The sequence below is a fragment of the Drosophila tropicalis genome, unplaced genomic scaffold (assembly GCF_018151085.1).
Source record: "Drosophila tropicalis isolate 14030-0801.00 unplaced genomic scaffold, ASM1815108v1 contig_593, whole genome shotgun sequence".
In the NCBI taxonomy this organism is placed as follows: domain Eukaryota; kingdom Metazoa; phylum Arthropoda; class Insecta; order Diptera; family Drosophilidae; genus Drosophila; species Drosophila tropicalis.
In genome coordinates this window covers 8,698,793-8,724,762 of record NW_027173070.1, presented here as the reverse complement: position 1 = coordinate 8,724,762, position 25,970 = coordinate 8,698,793, and the positions used below count along the sequence as shown (strand labels likewise).

Sequence of the window (25,970 nt, the reverse complement as noted above, 5' to 3'; positions counted from 1 at the left end):
GACAGGCATTAAATTCCCTTTACTGTACTTTAATCATGTTTACTTGAGCTTGTCAACGCCAATAGCAGAAACAAAAGAAGACAAAAAAAGAAAAGGAAATTGTGTACAATTTTTTCTCTTTCATTTCATTCTGTTACAGCTTTTTGCTGCTGTTAGCAATCCCCTCAATGTTACTTTTATGGTGGTCATTCAAATAATACTAATTAGTTAGTTAGTTTTCTTGTTATCAAATGGAATTTAATGGCACGTAGAACGTCTGGAAACCCCAAAATATCTTGTATATTGTATATATGAACTGCATAACATTAACATACACACACATACTCACTTAATCATACACATACACATCCAAATATTGACACTTGAATCAATTTAATTGAATATGTATCGCTCTCTTTTGTTTTTATGTGTTCTCTCTTTTCATTTTACTTATTTTTGGTTTGTTTTTTTTTGCACGCCATGGAAATTAAATTGGGGCTTTATGGAAACTGTGTCAATTCTCTGCAGCTTTATGCCATTTTCTCATCACCTTTCTTTTATTTCTTGTTTTTTTTTTTTTCGTTCCTAGCAGGCGGTGGCAGTGAAAGAACTAACACAGTGCATGAATTGAATCCGCACAACAACGTCAATAGCCAGCCAACGGATCAGAATCAACGAACCGAACACAGGCCCGCGGGCAACGAGGTGGTCATCATGAGTGAAGAGGATCGCACGACAAGCTTCTTTGCCCAGCCAGGCATATTGGCAGGTAAGTGAATAGAACGATTGAAACATAATACGAGGACTGGCTACATAGGTAATTTCAATCAAAGAAGAAAGGTTTTAAACCCTTGATTTTCTCAACTTTTGAATCAAACAACGATTTTAGATACATTAAAAATTAAAATAAGAATTAAAGGCTGTTTTCAATCAATCTTATTTGCAACTAAATGTTTACAGATTTACATAATAAAATGTCCACAAAAACGAATCGATCCAAGCTTTAAGTATTATATTATAGAAATCAAGCCTGTTTTGATTTCCAACTTCTATTCATTAATTTAGTTGATATTAAAATCAAGTTTAAACTATTTTATGATATTACTCTAATAAGACAAACCCAGCCTTTTCCGATTTCAAGCTCAGCTCAACCGCAACTTCTCAGATTTTTCATATTTTGATACTAAACAAACACTTTTAGATTCAAAGGATGTGTTTCTAAAGCTACTTAGTTTGACAATTAATTACAGAATCACTAATTCTGTATTTTGTTTGCAAATCCTTACAAGTCAAATATAGAAATGTTTTAAATTTTTTGTATTTTATTCAAAGTATTTTTTGAAATTGATTATCAGACATAATTTTTCTAACAAGAGACACGTTCTAAGTTAATTTAGAATATATATTTATTTGCCAACTAACAGCTTATATAGATCCTGATTTAAATAAGCTTTAAGAATAAATAATTCATCCGCCATGGTGTACAATTCAAAGTAGTAATAATAATATTGTAGGTGATGCCAAGTCTCTTTTCAACCATTCGGAATTCTGTTGCTTCTTAAGCAAATAAAAGTGTATTATTATTTTCACTTATTGAAGTGAGAAGCCGATGGCATATACATATGTACATACATATATGCAAACTGCTGCACCTTTAGCCATTAATTGTTTATGACCATTTCTCAATTGTTAAAACTTTGCCATGTACAATTTTAAATGATTGATGGCAGTTTGTTAAATTACTTACTTATTGGCGCCAGTCCTCGTTTATGGATTAACCTTACGTACATATGAGCTAATAATGAAATATTTTCTTTGTTTTTAGCTGTTATTGGCGGCGCTGTCGTTGGCCTTTTGTGTGCCATTTTAGTGGTCATGTTCATTGTGTACCGCATGAGGAAAAAGGATGAAGGTTCCTATGCCTTGGATGAGCCAAAGCGTTCGCCAGCCAACAATTCCTATGCGAAAAATGCGAATAATCGTGAATTCTATGCCTGAGATAATGGCACAGCGCGCAGGTATTAAAGTGGCAAACGGAAAGAAGGCGGCATCAGCGTCAGCAGCGGCAGCGGTAGCAGTTAAAAAAGGATACCGACAAAGGATCTAAGCTAATGGCAGCTAACGAAAAGGGCGAAACTATGGAAAGTAGCAGAAGCAAAATAAAAAGGAACAACTAAATACACTGCGCGAAGCAAACTAACAACAATAAGCAACAGCAACAACAACTGCAATAACAACAGCAACTACACACATTTATAATGAAGAAGATTTTTCGCATATATAAACAACAATTTTTCGTGAGGGGATGAAAAAGGAAAACAAAATAAAACGAAAAAAAAAAACCATAAAAACAAAAAAAAAATGATAGAAAGCAAGAAACACTGGAAAAAATTCTTCAAACTTACCTGTAAGTTAAAGCAATGCGCACACACACATACATACGTACCCACTCACACACACACACCCACCCAGCCACACACATCACGAATGCAGTTGCAAGTGTGTGTGCGTGCGTGTGTGTGTGTGTGTGTGTGCGTGCAAATGTATGTAAGTGGGTGGGCCAGTTTTATAATTAAGTAAGTTTTAAGCAAAACAACAACATAAAAACAAAAAACGTAAAAAAAAAATATCAAACAAAATCTATAATATATATATATGTGAATCGATATATATACGAATAGTGAAACCATTATAAGGGCGGGCAAAATTAAGCAAATTATGTAGAAAAAACAACAAACAAACACATCCATACACACACTCACACACATACATATACATACATATGCAAACACCCCCCAAACTATATAGATGTATAACAATTTTTCGTGCATATGATATAGACATATATATTATGAATCAAATATATATGTTAGCTGAAATATGAGAAAAGGAAAAAAGTTGAAAATTGGATGTCGAAAGCAAAAAACACACACAACACAAAACTTAATTTCAAAACGAACAATTCACGCAATTTATAATTATTATACGAATAATAAGTATAATAATAACAACAAATTAAAAAAAAAAAAACATTTTAAATGAAACAATGGAAATTGAAAGCATAAATGTTTGTTTTTTAAGTTTACTACATAAGCAAAAACAAAAACAAAAACAACAACAACTATGTAATTATTAGTGTAATTCGTAAAATAATAACAAAACCATGAAATCATAATAATAACAATAAAAATAATGATAATATTAATATATATAGAAAAGAAAACTAAAGAATGATAAACGTGAAAAAAAGAAGAAAACAACAAAACAAAAAAAAATCGAAAGAAAAAAAAATTAAACTCTCCCGGCAAACAAAAAATTTCTACACAATTTTCTATTTCTGAAGAAAAACTTGAAAGAAAAACAAAAAACAACACACACAATCAATCACATGAAGTAAATATTTATTGAAACAAATGATTAATATTGTAAAACAAAACAAAACAAAAAATGCGATTGTACATTAATTTAGTTTTTAATTTGACAAACGAACCACCACAAGAAAGTCAAATTTTTCTATAATTATTTAGCCTTATTGACAAAAGTTTCTTTAAATGCTTCAACTATAAAAAAAAAAAACAAAAAAAAATGCAAGAAAGCAAAACGAAATAAATAAGCATAAAACTTTTAATTGCTTCTTCCAAATGGCTTTAGAATCACACAAAATCAAAAATCATAAAAGGAATAAGGGAAACGAAAGTTAAATGCATTTATTTAGTTTTTATGTTTTCAAGCCTTAAACGAATGCAATAGACACGCCCTGTTTCTGTTTATACTCTTTTTTTTCCCACTTTCTCTCTCTCTCTCTCTAATTATTAATAAATTAATTGTTAACATTTATACACACACACACACACACACATAACTGACTTAATAAAATAATAAAAATCCAGCATAATGAAATTGGTTTTTTAGCAATAATTAGCAATACACACAAACACACACTCACACACACACACACACCTATATAGATTTGTTTAATTGTTAGTCAAAGATGAAAAATAACCTAAATCCTTTCACCGCCCACAAAACCGCCCTCTCTATATACTCATATATATTCAGTCTTTTTAACAAAACCGATTAGGAACAGGAACAAAACTCTCTCATGCCATATACATATATATATTTTCCATTGCGAAAAGAGAAAAACAAAAAAAAAAAAAACACAGTTATCATTAATACATGAATACATAATAATAATTATAAAAATAATAATACTATTAAATACAATTAGCAATATATTTAAGCGAAAAAACAAAAAAAATCAAATTATAAATCAATTGTGTGTGTGTAATAAAAAAAAAAGAAAACGAAAATAATTAACTAATTCATTATATCAACTACTACAACAGCAACAACAACAAAAGCAGCAGCAGCAAAAAGCATTTAAATGTTATATTAAAATATATACAATCCACTCACAAAATCCACACCCTACCCCTCTGCCCATCCTCTAACCTCCCACACACACACACACACACACACACATTCAATTCAACCTAAAAACAACAAAACAAACAGAAAAATTCTGTTCTGACCTAACTAACTTTTTCTACACTGTAAAAAACCAAACCAGAACTTGCAAACAACAACTTTTTGATATAAACTATGTTAACAGAAACAACAACCAACAACAACAACAAAAGCAAGCAAAAGAAAACAAAACAAATGTTGTCTGAAATTTTACAAAAAAAAAAAAAATACAAATATATATATTTCCAATGGTTTTTTTTTTTTTCTTTGGCTCTCTCTCGTCTGTCTCACTCTCTATTAAATAAGGCATTTAGTTTGTTAGTCCTGTATTTTTTTTACAAAATGCGCTGAATGTACTGAAACAAAAACAAAACAAAAAAAAACAACTTCAATTCAATACTTTAATTCTTTTTTTTTTTCTTTTTTTTATTTTGGTTTTGATTTGCTAAATAAAAATGATATAAAACTAATTTAAACAACAAGCAACAAGAGTCAATTAATCAATGGTGGGAGCTTTAGTTTACAAATTCGCCTTCATCAAGGGCTTCAAATAGGACCCAAAGGACTTTTGCACTGGCTTCTGATTCATTGTGCTTCGTTTGGCGGAATCGAAAAGTCTGGCATAGACATTGCCATCATAGCTGCCCAGCACTGAATTCAGTACACGATCATGGAAATCGAAGCCATCACAAATGGCCACAGCATTGGGACGCAGTTTCTCCAACGAGAGCTCCAAACGTTTCTGCAGAGATCTTAGATCAGCATCAGTTAGGTTGATGAACTGGAAAGCAGAGAAAACAAATAAGTTTATTAATGAATAAATTGGTCATATACCAAGTTTGACTTTGAGTAAGTTAGGAACTACTTCAAAGATCCTTAACAAATTCCTGGCTTGACTATACAGTCAGTCAAACAATATCCTAAACTATTCCGTTTAAAATTAATTGCCTTTTGTAAATAACTTTATAGATGGATTAATTCAATTCTATATCAAAAGAGGAAATTCGAGGAACCAATTTTATTTGATTGATTTAGTTTAATAATGTCCTTAGATCTCAAACTTTTATGTTATAAGTATATATTTCAATGAAGTTCCTTCCCTTTTCGGCACTAAATTATTAATAAATATTCCCAAACTCAAAAGTTTTTTGAATAGAAACATCCTTTAAAGAAGTTAAGTGATTAAAAAGTGTTGTTAAAGATACTTTAAGTACTTTCTATACAACGTATTTTGTATTTTAATACGTGATATCTCATTCCATGCGGAATTTGATTTTCTTCGTTTTAGTTAAAAGGTCCCAAAATAGTAGCAGAAATCACAAATTTAATTGTTACTAGAGAATTTTAAAAATTGTAGAGATAAATGAAAGTTTCAAATATTAAATTTATAAATATAAAACCATTAAATATTTATGGACCAATAAAGTCCTTCTCAATGCAAGATTTGCAGTTTTGATACAATAGTTTCAAAATTATAAGAACCCAAATCAATTTTTGATACGATAGCTAAAAAAAAAACTGAAGTTTCTAATAAAATATAATTCGAATATGGAAATAAATGAAAAAATAGCTGAAATTAAAGAGTGAAAGTCGCAAAATAATGAAGGAAATTTAAATCAATCACATTTCTATGAAATAATTTAGCTGCTAAAGAGCAGAAAGAAGTTCAACTAAAGGATAATCATAACTAATATTGAAGTTTGAAAATGCTGGCATTTGGTAAAAGAAAAGTTATAAAGTAGATCTGCCCTATAAGGAATTCACAAAAGACATAATTTTAAAGAAAATATAATTAAAGGATTACGGGAAAAAAATGTTAGCTGAATTCTTGAAACAAAACAGATTGCGGATAACTTTAAGTTATAGACAATTTACCAAAGACTAGTAAGTAAATGTGTAAATCGTGATTCTTGTAACTTACCCTCAAAATGTCGCTTAGATTATTAAGTACAGTTTGAACTAGGAATAGTTCCAAAATATTTTCCAAAACTTTGTTAAGCGCAGCAGAACGTTTTTGAGCCTTGGGTCCTGTGATTTGTTCAACAAAAATTTGGCAAACAAATTGACGGCCATGCAACTAAAAGATAAAAGATTATTGGATAGGAAAATGTAAAGAGACTAAATCCCTTGGCTTACCTCGGCAGCACGAGTAAACTCAATGCCCGTATTGTTGGCAGCCACAGCCTGAGATTGACCACTGGCCATACGCTCAGCAAGATTCTCAAAGGCTATGCGTGTCTTACTGCAAATAAAATGGGCTCAATTAGGGTTTAGACAGTTAGCTAATGGATAAACTCACTGTGTGGCCGTAAATTGCAATGCCTTGATGATGGTCTCCCACGAATTGTCCCATTTGGGGAATTGTTTTAGTTTGGAAGACTCGAAATAGGCATAGGAGGAGGAAACTGGCTTGTCTGCTATGAAACTTGACCAGGCCTTGACCAAGGCACGACCAATTTGCAATAGGAGTACAGTATTCTCACCCTCATAGGTGTAGGCAGCCACAGCATTGCCGTAGATGTTGCTCAAATTGGCTGCCGTTAGATAGCCATGACCACCCGTCGATAGACGCAAACGTTCAATGCCCGCACAACTATCGGTGGTGCAAAGGACCTTCAGGGCGCACGACAAGATGTGCATATCGGGCAGACGATCGAATTTACCATTATTGGCATCGAGAACCGTCTGATCGTACAGTTCCCACATGTATTCGGCAGCCAGATGATACGCCATGCCTGTGGCTATCTCTGGGAATAGCTTTAGACGCTGCGTAACATGATCTATGATCTGGGGTTCGGGTTGACTAAAAGGGGGAAAAACATTTCACAACAAATCTATTTTAATTTGTTCCGCACTTACTCTGCCTCAATGGGACTTTGACGTCGCACAGCCGAATACCGTGTAGCTATGGTGGCTGCCTCCAAGAGGAGCGTGGAATTAAGATTAACAATCAGGCAGCGAGTATAGACCATGGTCAAATAGTTAACCCTTGAGGCAGGGCTTGCTTTGAAGCTGCCATCACGCTCCACTTTGGCATATTTCATTAACATATTGGTACGCGGTATGCGCACATTGTTGAGACCCAAAAAACCTTGATTCACCGCAGCCATGCCCAATTTCTTACCAATTTCACCAATATCCACTCCTGGCAGGGGCAAATGTGTGTCCGCATGACGAACTGGGACAATGAACATTTGTATGCCACGATGCACATCATCGATATACAATTGAGCCACCACCATGGCATGATTGGCCGTATGACCCACTGACAAAAATAAATGAAATCACAGGATAAGAAGATTAAAGTTATCTCTTACTACTCACAGCCTCCTGGCCACCATTTGTAGGCCTCCAAATTGGGTGTATTCAAAACAAACTCATCCGTTTTGGGATCAAAATCAGCTCTTGTCTGTATACCCCTCACATTGGTGCCGTGAGCCAATTCAGTTTGAGCATAGGTTCCTATGATATTGCAGTTCTCCGCCGCTTTTCCCCATTTCTCTACCTGTTCGGCTGTACCTTGACCTTTGATCACATCAACAAACATGGTTATATGAGTGGCCAAAGGTTGATTAGCCGGGAAAAGACCATGGCTATGGACATTAAAGAGACTTTGTCTGGAATTTAAACAATACAAGATATTACAAAGAATGTTTTCAAATGTTGTAATATATGTAATTACGGCCAAATATTGTTGCCACCGGGATTCAGTTTCTTTTGCAAAGCCTTCAATTTGGGAGCAGCCTCGGCCACTTTCTTCACCGCCGAATTATAGACATCCTCATGGGACATGTACTCATGATTCAAGCCATAACCATCCTCCAGATCGCTAAAGATGGCACTTTCTATAAGAATTAGGAATCAATCATGTTATCTCTCACAATAAAAAGAGGGGAGTGTAAAATTCTTATCAATAGTAATGAGTCTTATCAATTGCATTTCAAGCAAGCGGTAATTCACCGGTAATGGAAATAAATCTCTTGGACTTTCAACAGTTATTTGATGAGCTCTTTGGACCCCAGATATAGATAGATAGATAGATACATGGCAACCAATCTTTGCCAAAGATGGCCAAAACAAATGAAATTCAGTTTCAACAATTCTTACCAACTGTCCGCTTGGTATCCAATTTCTCTTGACCACCTTGCCACCAGGCAGCAAATTCCCCAACACTAAACTCAGCTGCATTACGTTCTTTTTGCAAGTCAGGATTAATGGTTTTTGGTATTAAGTTTTTAATGTGAGACATTTTAACAACAATTATTTAGTGTTTACTAAAGCTGATCGAACCATACAGTGAGAGCCAAACGAGCCAACTAATTGACAAATCAGTTGATAGTCACCACGAAAAGCTATTCCAAAGTGAGAGAGAGTGGAGGGCAAAGTTTCTGATAAGAGTGAAAACAAGTTGCTGTAAAAAGCTCTATTTCAACAAGAGAGAAAGAGAGCGAAAGAGAGAGAGGCAGAGTTGTTTATAAAAATTTATTTAAGAGAGTTTAGATCTACACATAACAACAAATATGAAATGAGGTAATAACAATTGTATATACAAAAATAAAACGATAACCCATCTCCTACCATTAAGAAATATACATACATACATTGCTCGACTCTAAATTCTAGGCACTTAGATATTGGACTTGACGAATGGTTTTAGATACGAATGGAAGGACTTTGGCACAGACTTTTGATTTAGTGGATTCTTAAGAGCGGAATCAAAGATACGTTCATAGGCATTGCCATCGTATGAGCCCAAGGCGGAATTCAATTGAATATCACTGAAATCGAAACCATCCACAATGGCCACAGCTTCGGGACGGAGTTTGGTCAAAGTGTGCTCTAAGCGATCCTGCAGCTGGCTTAAATCCGTATCCGTCAAGTTAATGAACTGCAAATAACAATAATAGTGTTAATAAAGAGATTGGTTAAATATTTTAGTTCAACTTACTTGCAGCAGATGTCCTAGTTGCTTGAGGGTTTCATTAACCAAATACAGTTCAAGCAATAGCTCAAGAACTCTATTTAGGCTAGCTGAACGCTTCTTGGCATTGGGTCCGGTTACCTCTGCGACAAAGGAGCCAAAGACGAAGGCACGTCCATGAAGTTCACCGGCCTGAGTGAACTCAATTCCTGTATGATTGGCGGCTTCCTCTTCAGTCTGGCCTATTGAAAGACGTTTCGATAGACTCTTGAAGGCTGTACGGGTTTTGCTGGTAAAGGAAGATTTTGATTAAGCTGTTTTAAATAAAAAGTTGTAAAACATTCTGTGACTCACTTGGCAGCAGCATATTGCATGGCCTTGACTAAGTTCTCCCAGCTACCCGTCCAGGTGCCAAACTCTGGATTCTTTTGCACCTCGGTCAAGTAGCTAACTGTGGGAGCCAAGGTAGCTCCACTTAGGGAGGCGCGCCAAGATTTCATAAGGAAACGTCCAATCTGCAAGAGGAGAACCGTATTCTCCCCCTCATAAGTACAAGCGGCGGTGGCATTGGAATATAGGTGACAAAGGTTGGAAGCACTGAGGTAACCATGACCACCACAGGCCAAACGCAATCTCTCGACACCGGCTGTAGAGTCCGCTGAGCATAGGACCTTGAGGGCACACGACAGGGAATGCAATTCGGGCAGACGTTGATATTTTCCATTATTAATGTCATCTAAGGTCACATCGTACAGCTGCCACAGATAGTCACTGGCCAAACGATAGGCCACACTGGCAGCTATTTCGGGAAACAGTTTCAATTGCTGGGTAACATGATCAATAATCTGGGGTTCGGGTTCACTAAAAAGAAACAAAACCAAAACCAAACGACCAAATGTTAAAAGCAAATCTCTTTGGTTAACTCCATTTCCTACCTACTTGGGGTTAATGGGACTCTGACGTCTCACTGATGAGTAGCGTGTCGATATTGTAGCTGCAGCGGCCAACATTAGGGCATTGTTTTTGGCCACAACGCAACGTGTCCTCACCATGGCATAGTATGTGAGGACATTGGCCGGACTCTTGACATATTTGCCGCCCTCATGGACTTGGGCATGACGCATCAGCATGCGGGTACGTGGTATTCTAACGTTCTTCATTCCCAGAAAACCATTATTGACGCCATGGAAACCCATCTTTTTGCCAATGTCGCCAATATGAATGCCCGGCAAGGGTTCATGAGTCTCCTCATCACGTACTTGAACATAGAACATGTGCGGACCCTTCGACTTGTTATCTATATACAATTGTGCCATGACCATGCAATGATTGGAACTATGACCCACTGTGATACAAAACAAAATAAAGAGATCATTAAGAAAAACTGCAAAGGGTCTTAAAAAGTGTTACTTACAGCCTCCTGGCCACCATTTGTAGGATGTAATCTTTGGAGTATTTAGCAGAAATTCATCTGTCTTCGGGTCATAGTCGGCACGCATTTCCAGGCCACGCAAAAAAGTGCCATGACCCAGTTCGGTTTGGGCATAGGTTCCAGTAGCTTGGAAATTCTCGATTTTTGAGCCAAACTCTTTATACTGCTCATCAGTACATTGAGCCTTCAAGGCATTGACCAGCATCACATACATCACGCCAAATGGATTGCCACCGGGAACCAAACCCCAAGTGACTGGAGTATCAAAAAGACCCCTAAAGAAAGGTGAAAATTAATTAGAAAATAATCTATATAATATATTCACTTAATTTTACTTACGGCCAGTAATCATTGCCTCCCGGATTACGTTCCTCCTGTAGAACCCTCAGTTTCTTGGCCAAATCTATGGCCGCTTTTGTAGATGCCTCAAAGATATCCTCATGGGACTTATACCACAATTGACCCAACGCATTCAAATCGAAATCCTTCGATAGATATGTTCCTAAAAAAGAAAGGGAAATTTCACTCAATCAGCATGACTTGTACTTTCGATCCCAAAGAAGATTATGCACTGATTATACCAAGTTGCAGGTAGTAAACTTGCTAAATAACCTTGTATTTTTGTTCTTGTTATTCTTTACGATAAGAAATTGTTTTTGTTTAACATTTATAGTGATTATGGACTATTGACCCTGCCTCAATCGGGTTGTCTTTGGTATACTTACTAACACCGCGATTAAATTTGAGTTTCTCTTCACCACCTGCCCACCAGGCGGCAAACTCTTCAGACTTAAAACTGGCTGCATTTCTTTCTTTCTGCAAATCGGGATTCACAGTTTTTGGTATCACACTCGACATGGCTTATTAATTGTATGTATTATTATATTTAATAGAAATATAATAATAATAATGTTTATTTCTTTAGTTTTTGCAACTTGCCTCACTTGTTGCTCGCTCACAACTGAAAAAAAACATGTGGAGAATTGTGTCTTAAATTAACTCACAACAATAAGCGACGAGGCAAACTTTGCTCTCTTTCAGCAATGCTGATAACACAGATACATATATACTTATATACGCCTTCACCATAGTTCATAAAAAAGTTTTCTCTTACCAGCAAACATATGCACACACACACATGGAAAGCTCAAACATTGAACTGTTTGCTTTTTCTTGGTATGTTTATATTTTTTATACTTTTTACTTGTTCATTATGAGTTGGCTATATTTTCTTCACATTCGTAAGTTTCTCGTTTGACCGAGGTTCAGAGTTTTGGACCTAAACTGAACCTAAAAAGTTTTGCACGAGAGTACAAAAGCACATTTGGGTATTGGGATAGGTTAAGGCAATTCAACGCTATTAATAGCATAGTCTCTATATGAAATATAAGTCTAAAAATTAAAAGAAAGTTATAATTACTGATTAAGAAATCACAGAATAAGATTAAGAAGTGCAGATGTACTGAAGAAGAAATATTCCGTGAGCAAAACAAAACATGTAAAACCACGTAATAAATTACAATTTCAAATTTAGCGGGTCTGTTAAATTGAACAGCATCATTCAAGAGTCTGTTAAAATTTACAGCACTGTTATCGGTAATGGACCACCGATAGTTGAGGACCATTAGTTTATCAACACTGGTCGCCGTGGCAGCAAATACAACAATAACAAACAAAAACAATCCTAAACAAGGACGTGGAGCAGGAGCAGGGAGGACAAATCACCATCATTTATCCACAAATGTACTGGCTACTGACCCTGCTGATCCTACTGCTCTATACAACAACTAGCCAACAAATAAACGCGGATTGCAATGAGTTACTGATGGGTCAATTTATGTGCCCGGATCCTTCAAGAAACGATCACATTGATCCCAAAACACAACAACTGCGCGGTTGTACCAAGGATAATAGAGCACGGGTGTGGTGCATAGCTGCCAATGAGATCAATTGTACGGAAACGGGAAATACAACATTCACCAGGGAAATGCCCTGCAAATGGACGTAAGTGGCTGGTAATGCCAACGAAGTAATCCTTTTATGTTAACCAATGGTTCTTCTTCTTAGGAATGGCTATCACCTGGACACAACGCTTTTGTTATCCGTATTCCTAGGAATGTTTGGTGTCGATCGATTTTATCTAGGCTATCCAGGAATTGGTTTACTCAAGTTTTGCACTTTGGGCGGCATGTTCCTGGGTCAACTAATTGACATTATTCTGATTGCCCTTCAAGTGGTTGGACCCGCCGATGGTTCCGCCTATGTTATACCTTACTATGGCGCCGGAATACATATAGTACGCAGCGATAATACCACATATCGTTTACCCCGCGACGATTGGTGATGGTCGGCAGAAACTATGACTGATGGGCGTAAAGGTAGAAACAAACCTATTGTTTGGTGTACAGTAGTAGATCATGTTAAGTCCTTGTTATACCTTAAGTTTGGCTTATGACACACAAATACACACACACACGTATATACACAGGAAACACTAAGCAACGACTGCTCCAGAAACAACAAAATCAACTCTCAGATTCAGATTTAGTATTAGATTTTCTCTAGATTTATAAGTGTAAAGAAATTGTTACCCTAAGTTGCATTGTTTAGTTTTAGATCTGTACTCAAGGTATATTAGAACGACGAAGAATGTGTAGACAAATTGTTTGCCAATATATATACATATATATACATACATATATAGATATATAAAAAGTAATGAAACGATTTTAAATGGCCATGCTTCATTCATGTGTCTCTGTATGCAGATGACTCAATCGGAAAATCCCAAAAGAGTGGCAGTGGCAACATTTCTTGGCTATCGGACAAAAAAATAATTGGCCACAATTGTACTTTGATCAGTTGAAACATTTTTAGAGATTGGTCAAAACAAGCAGCACCCAGGCACGACGCGTCGCGCCACGCAGTAATGTGAATCAGCCAGAAAGTTAATCAACAACATCGAAGGAGGGGGAGGAGGAGCTGGTAAGAGAACTCGATCCAGGACGGGATGAGCAATTCAGCAAACAGAGTTGATGTCGCACTGTGTTTGCCTGGCCTGGGCCCTTTCATCTGATTGGCATTTCCGAAATAATCAGCATCGTCAGATCGGCCAACAACTACAGCAGAACTGCAAAACTGCAGCGCCAACTTGTTCGATTTTAATTGTATAGCAGTCGTAGTGGCTGTTCCATTTCCATGCCCCTATTTTCGCCTCTGATCATGTCAGAGTGTATGTGTGTGTGTGTGTGAAGAGGTCGTCGCGTGTAATTCAATGCGTTTTAATTAGACTCTCAATTAAGATCAAGTTTGCATTTTTATCACAACTTGCAACTGTACAGTTTTAAAAGGATTGCCAAATGTTGAATCACTTAACTCATTAGTTATAGTCCAATACTAAGCTACAAATATGGATCAAGCTAGTGACCTTCAAACAGTATGAGCGCGCGGTTGCAGAGTCATTGGCTCTAAAACTGTGCAACGTTAAGTATACGCCTTGTTGAGCATTTCTATATGTATTATATGATGCACACAAACACAATTTGCCGCAACAGACAAGCCCCTTTTCTACCTTCTCCTCCTTGTTTTCGCCCATACTTCCTTTGGCGACCCTTGCAAACGTTTGTTAAGCTTTCAATTAGCCAAGTTGACAATATGTTGTCATTGTTGCCATTGTTGCGTGAGAGTCTTGCCGCCTGTGTCAACAACAGATCATTGTCTAGCCACAACACAACCACCGCTGCTTCTTCTTCTTCTTCTTTGGGTATCATTTACCATCATCATCATCATCAACAACAACAACAACAACAGACGCGACTCGATTCCACCAGACCTGGCCAGTGCAGACCAGACCAGCCTCCTTTAGGGCAAATGAACTTTGTCCAGTTGGCGCCCATTAACTATGAAATTCGAGTAGCTTATTTTGTATGGCTACCTCATGGAAATTGCCCATATTGACATTGTGACTTGCGACATGGACCCCCAGAAAACGATTTCACAACTTTTGCCTCTAAACCGATTTCAGTGTTAAATATTTGGCCAGGGATTAAATAGATCGGTGCCTGACTCTGCCCTAGCTATATACATAGATAGATCTAAAAATAACCAATAAATACGCAGACAACACACACAAATTGGTTACGTACACACACACACACACACACACACACACACTCTAAACAAAACAGAAATAGTGAAATAGTAACAAAGTCAAGAAATGCAAATAAATATGGCCAAGTGCAAATATTTGGCCATATCAAAATAGCATCGATATGGCTAAACGGCAAGCAAACTTTAAAAGAAAAAAAAAGTAAAGGTATATATATAGATTCTGAAAAACCTGTGGACAAGGGCGGGGTAATCGAGCATTGTCTGCCTTTCGGGTATTTGCCAAGCGCTTTAGTATCTTAGAAGCTTCAACGGCTAATTACGCTCAAGTGGCATGGAAAATTGTGGCCGAATGACGTTCAAACGTTTGTTTTGCAGCAAAATCCAGGCAAATATTGTGGCAATTAATTAAGCGCAATTATTCGAAAAAAGAAAAAGAAAAAGAAAAAATGAACTGAACTCTACCTCCTGGCCTTATGAATACGATCATAATAATTCTTATATTTAAGCAAATCATAGACTGCGTCATGGTTATGGCTCACATGATGGCTGTGATTGTTTGGGCCACATAAATAAATGTCTTGTGACAAAAAAAATATCTATATATGTATATGTGTGCAACCGCCTGGGAACCAACTTCAACTGCAACTCAAATGCAACTCCACTTCGAACTCGGATTATTCGTGATAGCTGCAATTTTCCATGACTATGCATACAAAAACAAATACAATGAGTGCATAAATCATCTCTCTCTCTCTCTCTCTCTGTGCCTCTGGTTCTCCATCTCTCCTCCCGCTATAGTCCCTGCTTTTGACTCCTCGTTTAACTTCAACTTCAACTGCTGTTTCAATCTGGCCAAAAAGATATTTCTCAGCTTTTCCAAGCCATCTGCTGGTCTAACTGTGGTCTTGGTCTGATCTGTAGTCGGTCTTTCTGACTCCATATACATTTAAGTGCATGCAAGTGTATAAATGTGTGTGTGTGTGTGTGTGTGTCTAAGTGGTGTGGTGTGTGTGTGTATGTTGTGTGTGCAAATGTCAAATGCCTGCCAATTTGATTTGGCCGGGGTTAAGTGTAAATTATCCCAGGGCCTCAGTTTGGTTTAGCTTTATGACTGACTCTGGCTAAACTATCTATACTTCATATCTGTCTTTCTCTTTCTTGCCGCTTCTCTCCCTCTCTTTTCCTCTTTCTTTTTCCATCTGTATTCAAAATTGCATAGACGATTTAAAAGCTTAAGTGTTATTATCGCATTTAAAACAAAATGCCATAGAAAAGATTTGCTAAGTGCAAGTTGATGTTGCTCTTGTCATTGCCTTTGTACTTACTTATAACTGATTTGAATGCTGTTTTATATTTATGAAACTTAAATTATAAATACTTTATCGACTGCCCACACATTGTGTGTGTGGCAAATCTGACAAAATAAACTGCTATTAAGTAAGTAATTCAGAAAATTCACTTAAATAACTCAGCTGACTTTTTAAGTGCCATTCTATTAACAGATTAAGATTTTATTAATTCTTTCGTTTCTGGCACTTCTTATTTTGTAGACTTTTTGTTAACAAATATTTTTTAGTTAGTGTAGTTAAAGTACTCTATATTCTTACTAACTTTTAGTCAATGTTTTTCCTATTGATTTATTTCTATGCAGGAAATTGCTCAACTAAGAAAGTTAGACCCCGATCCAAGTTATAATTTTTTTGATCCTTACTTACTTTTAAATTAATATTTATTTGTAAACATTTCGATCTTTTGGTTATAATCATTTTGGTGAGAAGTGAGGGAAAATCTCTTCACAAGATTGTCATGGAAGATATCTATCGAACTACCAAAATTGAACTTTCTTATTTCTCAAACCTTTTCAGCATCAAGCGACTATATCATCAAGTTTCAAAGTTGTAATAAGTACTTGTCATTGTTATTGTTATTATAAGTATAGGACATACATAGTTTGTAAACTATCAACCTAACTATATTTTACAACAACTGGCAACTAAAGCCTTTGGCTCAGACGAAAACTACATCCATACACTAGCTTGGGATTCGAAACCCGGATCCTCGTTGTTCAGTTGCCTAAATGACTGGGCCATTTAGACAATTCATCTACCAAGGACTGCTGTAATTTAAACTATTTTGTTTCAAAAATAATCAACTCAAAACTCAAAAAATTGAACCAAAATCAAGGAACTATGTTATCTGATAAAATTGAAAACTATATGAGCCGCAGTACTACTTCTTAACTATGTGATTTAGCAGGTCTTTTGCTTCTGTCTAAACACAAAGAAAAATTTAATAAATTTAATTAAGCATTTATATCTTAGGTTCAGACGGTGGAAACCCTTTTGCTGTCCCACTGAAGTCGATTGTGATCCGTTGTGTAGCCGGATAAGGAAAAGTTAACTAACTACATTAATAACAGTACAAAATATTGATAAAGTTTGTGATACTTATCCTGTACACCAATCAGCGAACTTTTTTAAAATTTAGATTCTCGTAAGTTTCACCTATGATTTAAACATAGTTTAATTCTTAATACAAACACATATGTATTGTCACCATACAGTGCCGGATTAGACATACAGAAGGATGAGTAAATGCTATTGGCCAAATTTTTATCCATTTTCAAAATGATATATCTTTTTTAAGTTATCAAATTAGTTATCAAATTTCAAATGAATTATAAATTGGAATATTACTCATTATAACCTGATGTTTATTTTTTTCAAGCAAGGACAAACAATTGTCATACTAATTAGTTTGATACATTTATTATAGCTTATATTATTATAAAAATACAGATTATATATATAGATATCTCCTCAATGAATTCTCCTAAAGACTTCCGATCTACGCGGCTTCTTTCTATAATCTCTCCTTGTATATTCCCTATGTATAAAGAGTACATAGGAGATTCTAGAAACAATGAAGCTCTAATCTAATTCCTGATCCTTTATGTTTAAGTTAAGTTATCAATAAATATTTTCAAAACTTTTCTAATGGATTTAAGAATATCTACGACTCTCTAAATGTTGATATTTTCAACTCTAGGTACAGATCTTATGAAATGAGATACTCGATTGTCTAGAACAACATTTTGGCCATATTTGAGTCATTCGAAATAAATTTTGCCAACGGTAATGAATGCAATTGATAGGCCACAACATTCTTTAATGGCATTTTTTTGCGATTAAAGCCAATTTACTACCTAGGTTTTTTTCCACAAGGCATTGCTCGTGGTTCTTTAAAATTTGTTTGCACTTTGGACTTGATTTCTAATTTCCTGCTTGCAACTTACTTTCACATTATCGCCTAACTAAAATATTTGAAAAATCTAATCACAATTCCTGTTTACAATTTCATTCATAACTAAGTACGGAGACAGAGAGAGAGAGAGAGTGAGAGACAGACAGACAGAGAGAGAACGTATCTAATCGATAGTTATACTAGAAACACACGAAAATTTACATAGGAATACGTGCTTAATGCAAAAAGTGCCTTATCAGTCTTAAAAAAAAAAAACTGACACCGTTCGAGGTTGAAACGATTTCCCATGGCATTCCCCGAAACAAGAGAAGCACAAGAAATATTGTTAACACATATTGAAAGAAAAGTAAAACCATTTAATTGGCAAAAAAAGTTCCGGGAATTCGTATAATAAAGAATGACAACAACAACAACAAAAAACGACGAAACGAAGGAATGGTAGATAACATTATTATTATTAGCATGTACAAAGGGTAAGTCACCGCACAAAAGAGCTCTGCAGAGGTTTTTTTTGGTTTTTGGTTAACAAGGTGTTCATTTCGCTTATGTGGTAAGATATGCATTTGTCATGGGTTTACAATATCAATTACAGTTTTTCCGAATTGACACTGAAATTTAATCAGTTGGACATAACATTTTACATTTGCCATTTGCCATTTATTGGTAGTTTGATTTGGTCTTAAGTCCTTAGATGCTACCAATCATCTCGTCCAGAATCTCATCCGCCTTGCCTACCCTTGCCCTTCCCACCGCATCAACTAACAAAAAACTCGTGTGTATTCGTATACGACTGCGCTGCTTTGACTTCGTTTCTGGCCAACGAATTGAGTTCGTTTGTTCGTGGTGTTGCTGTTGCTGCTGCTGTCAGCGTTTCACAGTTCACTTAAATTCAGTTCTCGTCCAACTGTGCCGGCGAACGGTTCTGCCAAGTGTTCAAGACGCTTGCCAACTACCCTAAAGAGCAACTGACTGAGATGAAATCTTAAGATACAGATACATTTTCAGTGTGTGTAAAATAAACGAAGAAAAACTAAACAGGGAAATTCGCGCGCGTAATTTTCAAAAAGTGTCAAGCCTAAAAAGTGATCATAGAGAAAAGGACAGGGAGAGAGAGTGCGAGAGTGAGAAAGATTGTTCATAAATAAATTTCACAAAAAAACGTAATTAAAACATACTAAAAGTTAACAAATATATAAATTGTTATCACTTTTGCTCTGGCGGCGGTGTCGTTGGTGCTTATTTTTTTTTTTTTGTTGCTGTTGACTTACAAATTTGTTATGATTTAAAGAAGACAACAGCATCAACAACAACAACAACAACAAAAACATTGTGCATTGTGTGTAAAAAGTAAATTGGCGCGCAATTTCATTGAATTTGATTTGAGGTATATTATTGAAGTGCCTTCTGTCTATTACTACTGCTACTGCCTATTATTACCCTTCCTTACCTACTGCCTCCTGCACTATGTGCATCAATTTGAAACGGAATTGAAATTGAAAACGAAATTGCAATCGCAAAACATTTTGAACTTTGACGCGCCCTTTTCGAGTGTGTGTGTGTGTGTGTGTGTGTGTGCGTTTTCTGGCGACGCAAAGCCTCTTTCTCGTACTCTGACGTGACCCGTCCTCGGCGACGTGGCGTATGCGTAATATTATTGTGGAAAATAATATGCTGCCAATGAGACAACACACAAAAACAAATTGAATAAAATTGTACAGTAAATATATATCTCATCTAAATGTACACACATACTTACATATACATATATATGTATCCATGTGTGTGTGTGTGTATGTAAACAACAACAAGAAAGCAATTGAAAATGCGATTCATATCGACAACAACTAGAAGAACATCAGCTACAACTACTACAACTACAACTACTAGACGTCTCCTCCACTTCCACCTCCGCCACCACATGCACCTTCATCCTCAAGCTTCAGATCCAGAGCTCGTATACGGCCGGCTGGCGAGCGGGCAACATGTCAAGCATAATTAATTTTCGATTCTGTTTTTGCTGCCATTGCCGATCTCTTGCCACCTACCGCACCTACAACTACAACAACAACATCAACAACAACAACAACAACAACAGCTCCTTCAATTGCTCCTCAAGCAACATTTCCATCTCCAATTCTTCGTCATTGTCGTCGTCGTCATCGAATCCCGCCCCCGATCTGGAAGTGTAATTATTACAACGGGTAAATTTTTGTATTCTTGTCTTTATATATTCATTCTGTTTCTTGATACTATAATTATTATCATATCGCTCACTCTTTCTTTCATTCTCTCCTTCTCCTTCTATATTGTTTGTTTTGTTTTTGACATTTTATTGGTGAATTAAAAATTAAGTAGTAACAGATTGAGACTGAAACGAGTGCTAGAACAATTTATGATAGCAAATTAATGACACTTGGAAATCAAAGGCAGCAGCTCAAATTACAAATATGCAAACTAAGTAACTACTTAGAGACATGCATGCATACATAGAAAAGATACCTCTACATAGACACAGATACATATATATTTCCATAGGTCTGTCTGTCTGTCAGAGTTTGTCTTGAGCGTAATTAATAACAAATCAAATTTGCATAGAATTTTGTAAAGCGGAAATTTACAGTTGGAAGCCAGTAAATACATTTAAAAAAAAAAAAAACCCAAAGACAATTAAGACGTGAAACAAATATATAAAAAAAGAAAACAATATATAAATTTAGATAAATTGCTATTAATATAAATATATTTATTTCATATATGTAGGTAGATGGAACAGGTCTTTAAAAAGAAAAAAACTTTTCCAATTTAATTTCAAGGATTTTCACTCCAACTACTATTAAAAAATTTGTTAAATTTTTACTAACTAGAATTCAATAAATGAAATATTTATAAACAAATTGAATACTTAATGTAATGTCATTATATTTGTTTCATAATCTTTTGAGGTAAAAATATGTATATATGTTTCTTAAATGGCTACAGATCAAACGGTTAGGAAATAAATTACTTGATTCCTTCCAAAAAAAGGATAATAGACGATTATTTTATTGTGCCTAACAAATGATACACTTTGTTTCAAAACCTTAACAACATGCCTATACAATTTTTGTTTTAACTTCAAATCTATTACCAACGTTAAATCGATTAAGTCTTCTGACTATGTTTAAATCATGAACTGAAGTCTTTTAAGTCGTCTAACTAGATATGAATCATTTGAAACTTTAAAAACAGTTTCATCTTTAGATATTAGATATCCAGATACTAAGGCATATTCATATTCAGATACTATCAAGGATGAAGAATATCATTTATTTGATTTATTACTAAGTAGCATATATGTAAATATTTTCAAGTTTAAGTTTAATTTTCAAATCATGAAAAAGGTTTTTAGCATTAAACTCATTTAGGAAATAGATTCCTTAAGAATCATATTAGAACATCTTTTTATATAGCTTTGTACCCAATATAGACAGACATTAAGTTAAAGATTTCTAATCTCCAATAGTCCAAATCAAAATCTTTTATCAAAATTAGCTAAAAAGTACTTACTTAAAAAGCTCAAAAACAAGTATATAGGCATTTATTTTCAACGAATTTTCAATATTTTAAAATTCTTATAAATTCATATGAAATACTTAAAGCGAATTTGAAATAAATAAACAATTTATATAGTCTTGTTTTACTCTTAAATATTTTTATCATCATTTTGATCTCTATTTGAATAGATTTGCAACTAAGTACATATATTAAATATATATTTTAAAGATATTCAAATATAAATTCTGTTTAAATTGATTTTAAATTTCGTTTAAATTATTTATTAAAAATTGATTTTATTTTATATGTTTGATTTATTATAATCTTGTAAACTTTTGAATGAGCAGGCTCTGTATCCTTTTGAAAGACATTTTCCTTATCCAAGTAAATTTGGAGTTATTTTAATATATACTAAGTTTTTCAATCAGCAGACTAACTAAACATTCTAAAATAGTTATAAAATGTCTTCACTATGCGACTGAAACGAGTTGGGAATTAGAACTCGAAAACTGAAACTTATTTTTCCATACTCCAAACTGATTTTACCACATATACAAATTTATTTTGCTAATGTGTATTTAAAAAGATTTTGTTAATACTCAGATGAGTTTAAATGTCTTAATTAATACCCAGATTTTAATTAATAAATCTTTAATAAAACTTTTTGTGTCATAGGGACTCTTAACATTTCATAATTTATCTCATCTTATCATTTGAGTTAGACTAATTTTCGATTCAAAATTAATGTCTTTATACGCCTTGGTTTCTAAAGACTTGTGTCCACTTGATTAGTTTTTTATTTCGCTTTAGATACACTTATTATTTGATATTTAATGCAAATAATATTAACAATTAAAATATATCAAGTCATCTAAAAATACTCAACTTAATATTTACATTTGGAATGTTTTCTTCCTAGTCAATAGATAAGGTTGGTTTACTTATATATTTATATTGATTATTTTCAAGTAAATATTGATGGAATTTTAACATGAATTTTCAATCACAAGTTTTGTATCTCTCTTCATGACTTCTGTGTTTGCCTTTGGCAACTTAAAGCTAATTGTACGTTTAAATAGAGATTAAAACGATTCAATTTGAAAGAGCGAATGCCTGGATTGAGTGTGTGAGAAGTTGTAAAAACTCGAATGATTATTCATTGCACAAATAAAAGAAAAATCACACTTTAATTGTCCGGCCAAGCCAAATGAATCACAATCACAATGACAATTGACATTCGAAGCAGAGCATATTGTTTAACCAATTAGTAATGAGGTGTCAAATCTAGCGAATCTATATATAAATACATGCAAAGAGATATAAGATATTTGTATGTATGTATATGTGAAGGAGATAAACTGGTAGATAACTGTCACAGTTTAATATGTTCAAGGCGATAAATCACAGCAAGTGCAATTGCAACTTGCAACATTCAGTGGCAGCTGCAACTCCAATTCAATTGGCCACTAAAGTAAATTGCTGATAATTTCCTGTATTACTTTACTATAAAAAGTATTATCTAGCTCCACACACACACACACAGAAACACATTCATTAAGTTGAATGAACAAAAAATACAAATTACATGTCATGGCCAATGAAGACGATGGCATAAAAAGGAGAAGAGTCACTCGCAAAACAAACAATCAGTGACTGCAACTGCAACAGCAAGTGGCAATAAAACGAAAGAAATGTTGGTAATAACTGAGCATTGCAGCCACAAAATATCCCTCTCCCATCACCTCTTCGTTTGTGGCCAGAGGGATCAAGGGATGGAGGTCTTCCCGCTTTCCTTCCCAACCCATTGGCATGTGCATAGAAACTTGCGCGACATAAGAAGGAGTTGTAAATGTAAGGAGTAAGGAATATAGACAATTGGACAGATTCAGAGTCAATGGACAGGCTCAAATACTCTATACTACTCTGTCTAGGTGTCGCTTTTTTTTCTTACTGTTGTTGTTGTTGCTGTTGCTGCTGCTGCTGCCGATGTTGTTGTTTGTTGTTCGCTTTATAATAAAAATGCAACCATACCAGTTTTGCCAACACACAGACGACGACGACGGGGCCAACTCGTTTGCCCCCTAGTATAGCACACCTCCCTACCGCCCTGCCTCCCTTTATCCGCCAGCCATCAATCGTAGGCCGCAGCAAGACGAACGAGGCGAAACTGAGCGAGCCGCCAACTGCAACTGCAACTGTAACTATAAGTAAAACTGCATGTGAATTTAGTTGTTGTTGTTGTTGTTATAGTTGATGTCCACCCCACATACCCTTGAAGAGGAGTTCAAACTAAACTCAGAGCTATGCCTTAACTTTGACAATTAGCTTATTTAAGAAGAAAGTCACATCAGGTCTTCAGGGACAGGAAGTACTGTTTGAAGTTAAGTCAAATTATTAAAAACTTAACTTAATGCTTGACAAGTCTCTAAAGATTATAAAACATTAAAGAAGAAAGTCACATCACTAAGTTTTAACTAGTCAGAAATGGATTTACTAGGAATCTGTATAAACTTAAGAGACTTAAAGGTCTACTGACGGGTAGGTACTGAAACTGGAGAAAGACTATAAAGTTATTTTAAAGATACTTTTCGATTAAAACTAATTGAAGAAGAATCACGATTGGTGCTTCAGTTGGTTAGCAAACTAGTAATAAATTAGCGTTAACTTGGAGTCTCTAAGGGTCTTCAGGAAAATAAAATTTGTATATAATGCATTAAAATATTATAAGACTTTTGAAAATAAGCTTAACAACTCCTTCTATATACAGTTCCTTCTTAATTTAAATATTTGCATTACAGAGTTTAGATCAATAGAGAACTGCACGGGTCAAAATTTCGGTGACGCCAATCAAGTACCAACAGCCCAAACTTCTAGTAGATAAAGATGTATATAAACATTATGTTCTAATTAAATAACTTCAAAGACAATTAAATGAGTTAGATGCTCAATTTTAAGGAGCAAAACTTGCCTATACACTAGATGTAAAGAGCAATGGGTATTCACATACAACTTCTTAATACTAGTTACTAAATTCAACTTAATGAGGATGGTTAATATTAGTAGAGCATTCACATTGAAGCCTTGTGGCTTGTAGAACTAAATCTCTTTTTCATTCTGGCTTTATTCGTGTCACTCTTTATTTGTTACTTAGTTCTTCTTGTCTATGGATGGTCGCTCCATGGGCACACGCACCTGTCCAACCATAGAGCCAGGCGGTCTCTGATCTTCTTCGGTCTGTGGTTTGCGGTCAGACCTTCTGTCTGTGATCTGGAGTCAGTAGTCAGTCAGTCCATACAATCGGCAATCGACTGCAAATGTGCAGGTGTTTTGTTTGTTTGCGCTGGACTCTCTACCATTCCAGGCTTCAATTTCTGTCTCCGACAAGGTTTTTCTCTGCAGGTTTTAATTTTGTTTTTTATTTTTTGTGGTGGCTTTGGTTGGTTGTGTGGTTGGTTGGTTGTGGTGTCTCTTGCTGCTCTGCTTTGGCTCTACATTTTGTGGCATGGCCTGCATAATAATAATCCGGCAATTAAAATATGATCGCATAATAACTCGACACTCGTGTGTCTTCCTATGATTTATGGCCCGAGTTTTGGTTGCCTTCCTTCTCTGTGGCCTCTGTCTCTGTCTCTTTTATTTATAGACACTCTCGGGGGTAATTGTGTTGTTGGTTGTGATGTTGTTGGTTGTGATGTTGCTGTTGTAGCGACTACTTTTTTTACGCATACTTTTGCATTCGCTTAAAGGTAAATTGCTGTCGCCAAGCCAAGTCAAGACCAGAGACCGGCCCGGCTTGGCTCGTTTCGTTTTGGCAACTAGCAAAAAAAATTAAAAAAAAAAACCCCAACCAGCCAAAAATGACAGCAAACAAACAAAAAGAAAACCAGAGGGCCGGGGCTAACTTCGACCGCGTCAAAGTTTGCATACCCTTGCAACTTTTTTGGTAACTCTTTCCTTACCTATTAGCCATCAATGTGGAAGAACGTTTTATCTAAAAAGGCTTAAGCTTGAGAAAGAAAGGCCTACAATCATAGGAAATAACGAAGATATTGATCAAAGTCACTGTTTCCCACCGATCGTTCCTATGGGAGCTATATGATATGGTCACCCGATCTTTATCAAATTCGGCACAGTCATTAACAGATATATTAAATTAAGAAATGTTTAATTTGAAAGCAATCGCGTTAAAAGTAACGAAGTTATTTACAAAAGTCACTGTTTTCGACCAATCGTTCCTATGGGAGCTATATGATATAGTCA

At 35.3% G+C, this 25,970-nt stretch overlaps 5 protein-coding genes across 7 annotated transcripts in view; 3 read left to right on the top strand and 2 right to left on the bottom strand.

The window, feature by feature from the left end:
• Sdc (Syndecan) overlaps positions 1–4,698 on the top strand; it is a 119,052-nt gene extending 114,354 nt beyond the window's left edge. For 2 of the 3 annotated variants that reach the window (XM_068291976.1, XM_068291979.1), the window contains 2 exons: positions 572–748; positions 1,805–4,698. In XM_068291976.1, coding sequence (XP_068148077.1) covers positions 572–748; positions 1,805–1,977 — 350 coding nt within the window. In that variant the 3' untranslated portion in view covers positions 1,978–4,698. Of the gene's footprint in view, positions 1–568; positions 749–1,804 lie in introns of all 3 variants that reach the window. The other variant, XM_068291978.1, reaches the window with a different exon arrangement.
• A 165-nt stretch (positions 4,699–4,863) lies between these two features.
• On the bottom strand, positions 4,864–8,752 carry Acox57D-d (acyl-Coenzyme A oxidase at 57D distal). The gene is made up of 8 exons (XM_068291975.1): positions 8,557–8,752; positions 8,132–8,294; positions 7,774–8,066; positions 7,309–7,714; positions 6,749–7,252; positions 6,586–6,691; positions 6,371–6,526; positions 4,864–5,230 (listed from the first exon to the last, which is right to left on the bottom strand). The coding sequence occupies exons 1-8, from the start codon at positions 8,696–8,698 to the stop codon at positions 4,970–4,972; spliced, it is 2,031 nt and encodes a 676-aa protein (XP_068148076.1). The 5' UTR covers positions 8,699–8,752; the 3' UTR covers positions 4,864–4,969.
• A 165-nt stretch (positions 8,753–8,917) lies between these two features.
• Acox57D-p (acyl-Coenzyme A oxidase at 57D proximal) lies at positions 8,918–11,771 on the bottom strand. Its single transcript, XM_068289452.1, has 7 exons — positions 11,528–11,771; positions 11,142–11,304; positions 10,785–11,077; positions 10,310–10,715; positions 9,725–10,231; positions 9,398–9,659; positions 8,918–9,337 (listed from the first exon to the last, which is right to left on the bottom strand). Exons 1-7 carry the CDS (start codon positions 11,658–11,660, stop codon positions 9,077–9,079), a joined length of 2,025 nt encoding a protein of 674 aa, XP_068145553.1. The 5' UTR covers positions 11,661–11,771; the 3' UTR covers positions 8,918–9,076.
• A 664-nt stretch (positions 11,772–12,435) lies between these two features.
• bisc (biscotti) lies at positions 12,436–13,536 on the top strand. The gene is made up of 2 exons (XM_068290279.1): positions 12,436–12,806; positions 12,870–13,536. The coding sequence occupies exons 1-2, from the start codon at positions 12,544–12,546 to the stop codon at positions 13,144–13,146; spliced, it is 540 nt and encodes a 179-aa protein (XP_068146380.1). The 5' UTR covers positions 12,436–12,543; the 3' UTR covers positions 13,147–13,536.
• Positions 13,537–19,092: 5,556 nt separating this feature from the next.
• Positions 19,093–25,970, top strand: part of cv-2 (crossveinless 2) — a 34,219-nt gene continuing 27,341 nt past the window's right edge. The window contains exon 1 of the mRNA XM_068289386.1: positions 19,093–20,377. The gene's annotated coding sequence lies outside the window, so the exon portion shown is untranslated. The remainder of the gene's footprint in view (positions 20,378–25,970) is intronic.

Bases quoted from the DNA above. Each gene is read 5' to 3' on its own strand.
- bisc (XM_068290279.1), top strand. From the start codon at position 12,544: ATGTACTGGCTACTGACCCTGCTGATCCTACTGCTCTATACAACAACT. The intron at 12,807-12,869 runs GTAAGTGGCTGG...TCTTCTTCTTAG, and splicing joins GAAATGCCCTGCAAATGGAC to GAATGGCTATCACCTGGACA.
- Acox57D-d (XM_068291975.1), bottom strand. From the start codon at position 8,698: ATGTCTCACATTAAAAACTTAATACCAAAAACCATTAATCCTGACTTG. The intron at 8,295-8,556 runs GTAAGAATTGTT...TAATTCTTATAG, and splicing joins GGATACCAAGCGGACAGTTG to AAAGTGCCATCTTTAGCGAT. The intron at 6,692-6,748 runs GTGAGTTTATCC...TTTTATTTGCAG, and splicing joins TTGCAATTTACGGCCACACA to TAAGACACGCATAGCCTTTG.
- Acox57D-p (XM_068289452.1), bottom strand. From the start codon at position 11,660: ATGTCGAGTGTGATACCAAAAACTGTGAATCCCGATTTGCAGAAAGAA. The intron at 11,078-11,141 runs GTAAGTAAAATT...ACCTTTCTTTAG, and splicing joins GGAGGCAATGATTACTGGCC to GGGTCTTTTTGATACTCCAG. The intron at 9,660-9,724 runs GTGAGTCACAGA...TTCCTTTACCAG, and splicing joins ATGCAATATGCTGCTGCCAA to CAAAACCCGTACAGCCTTCA.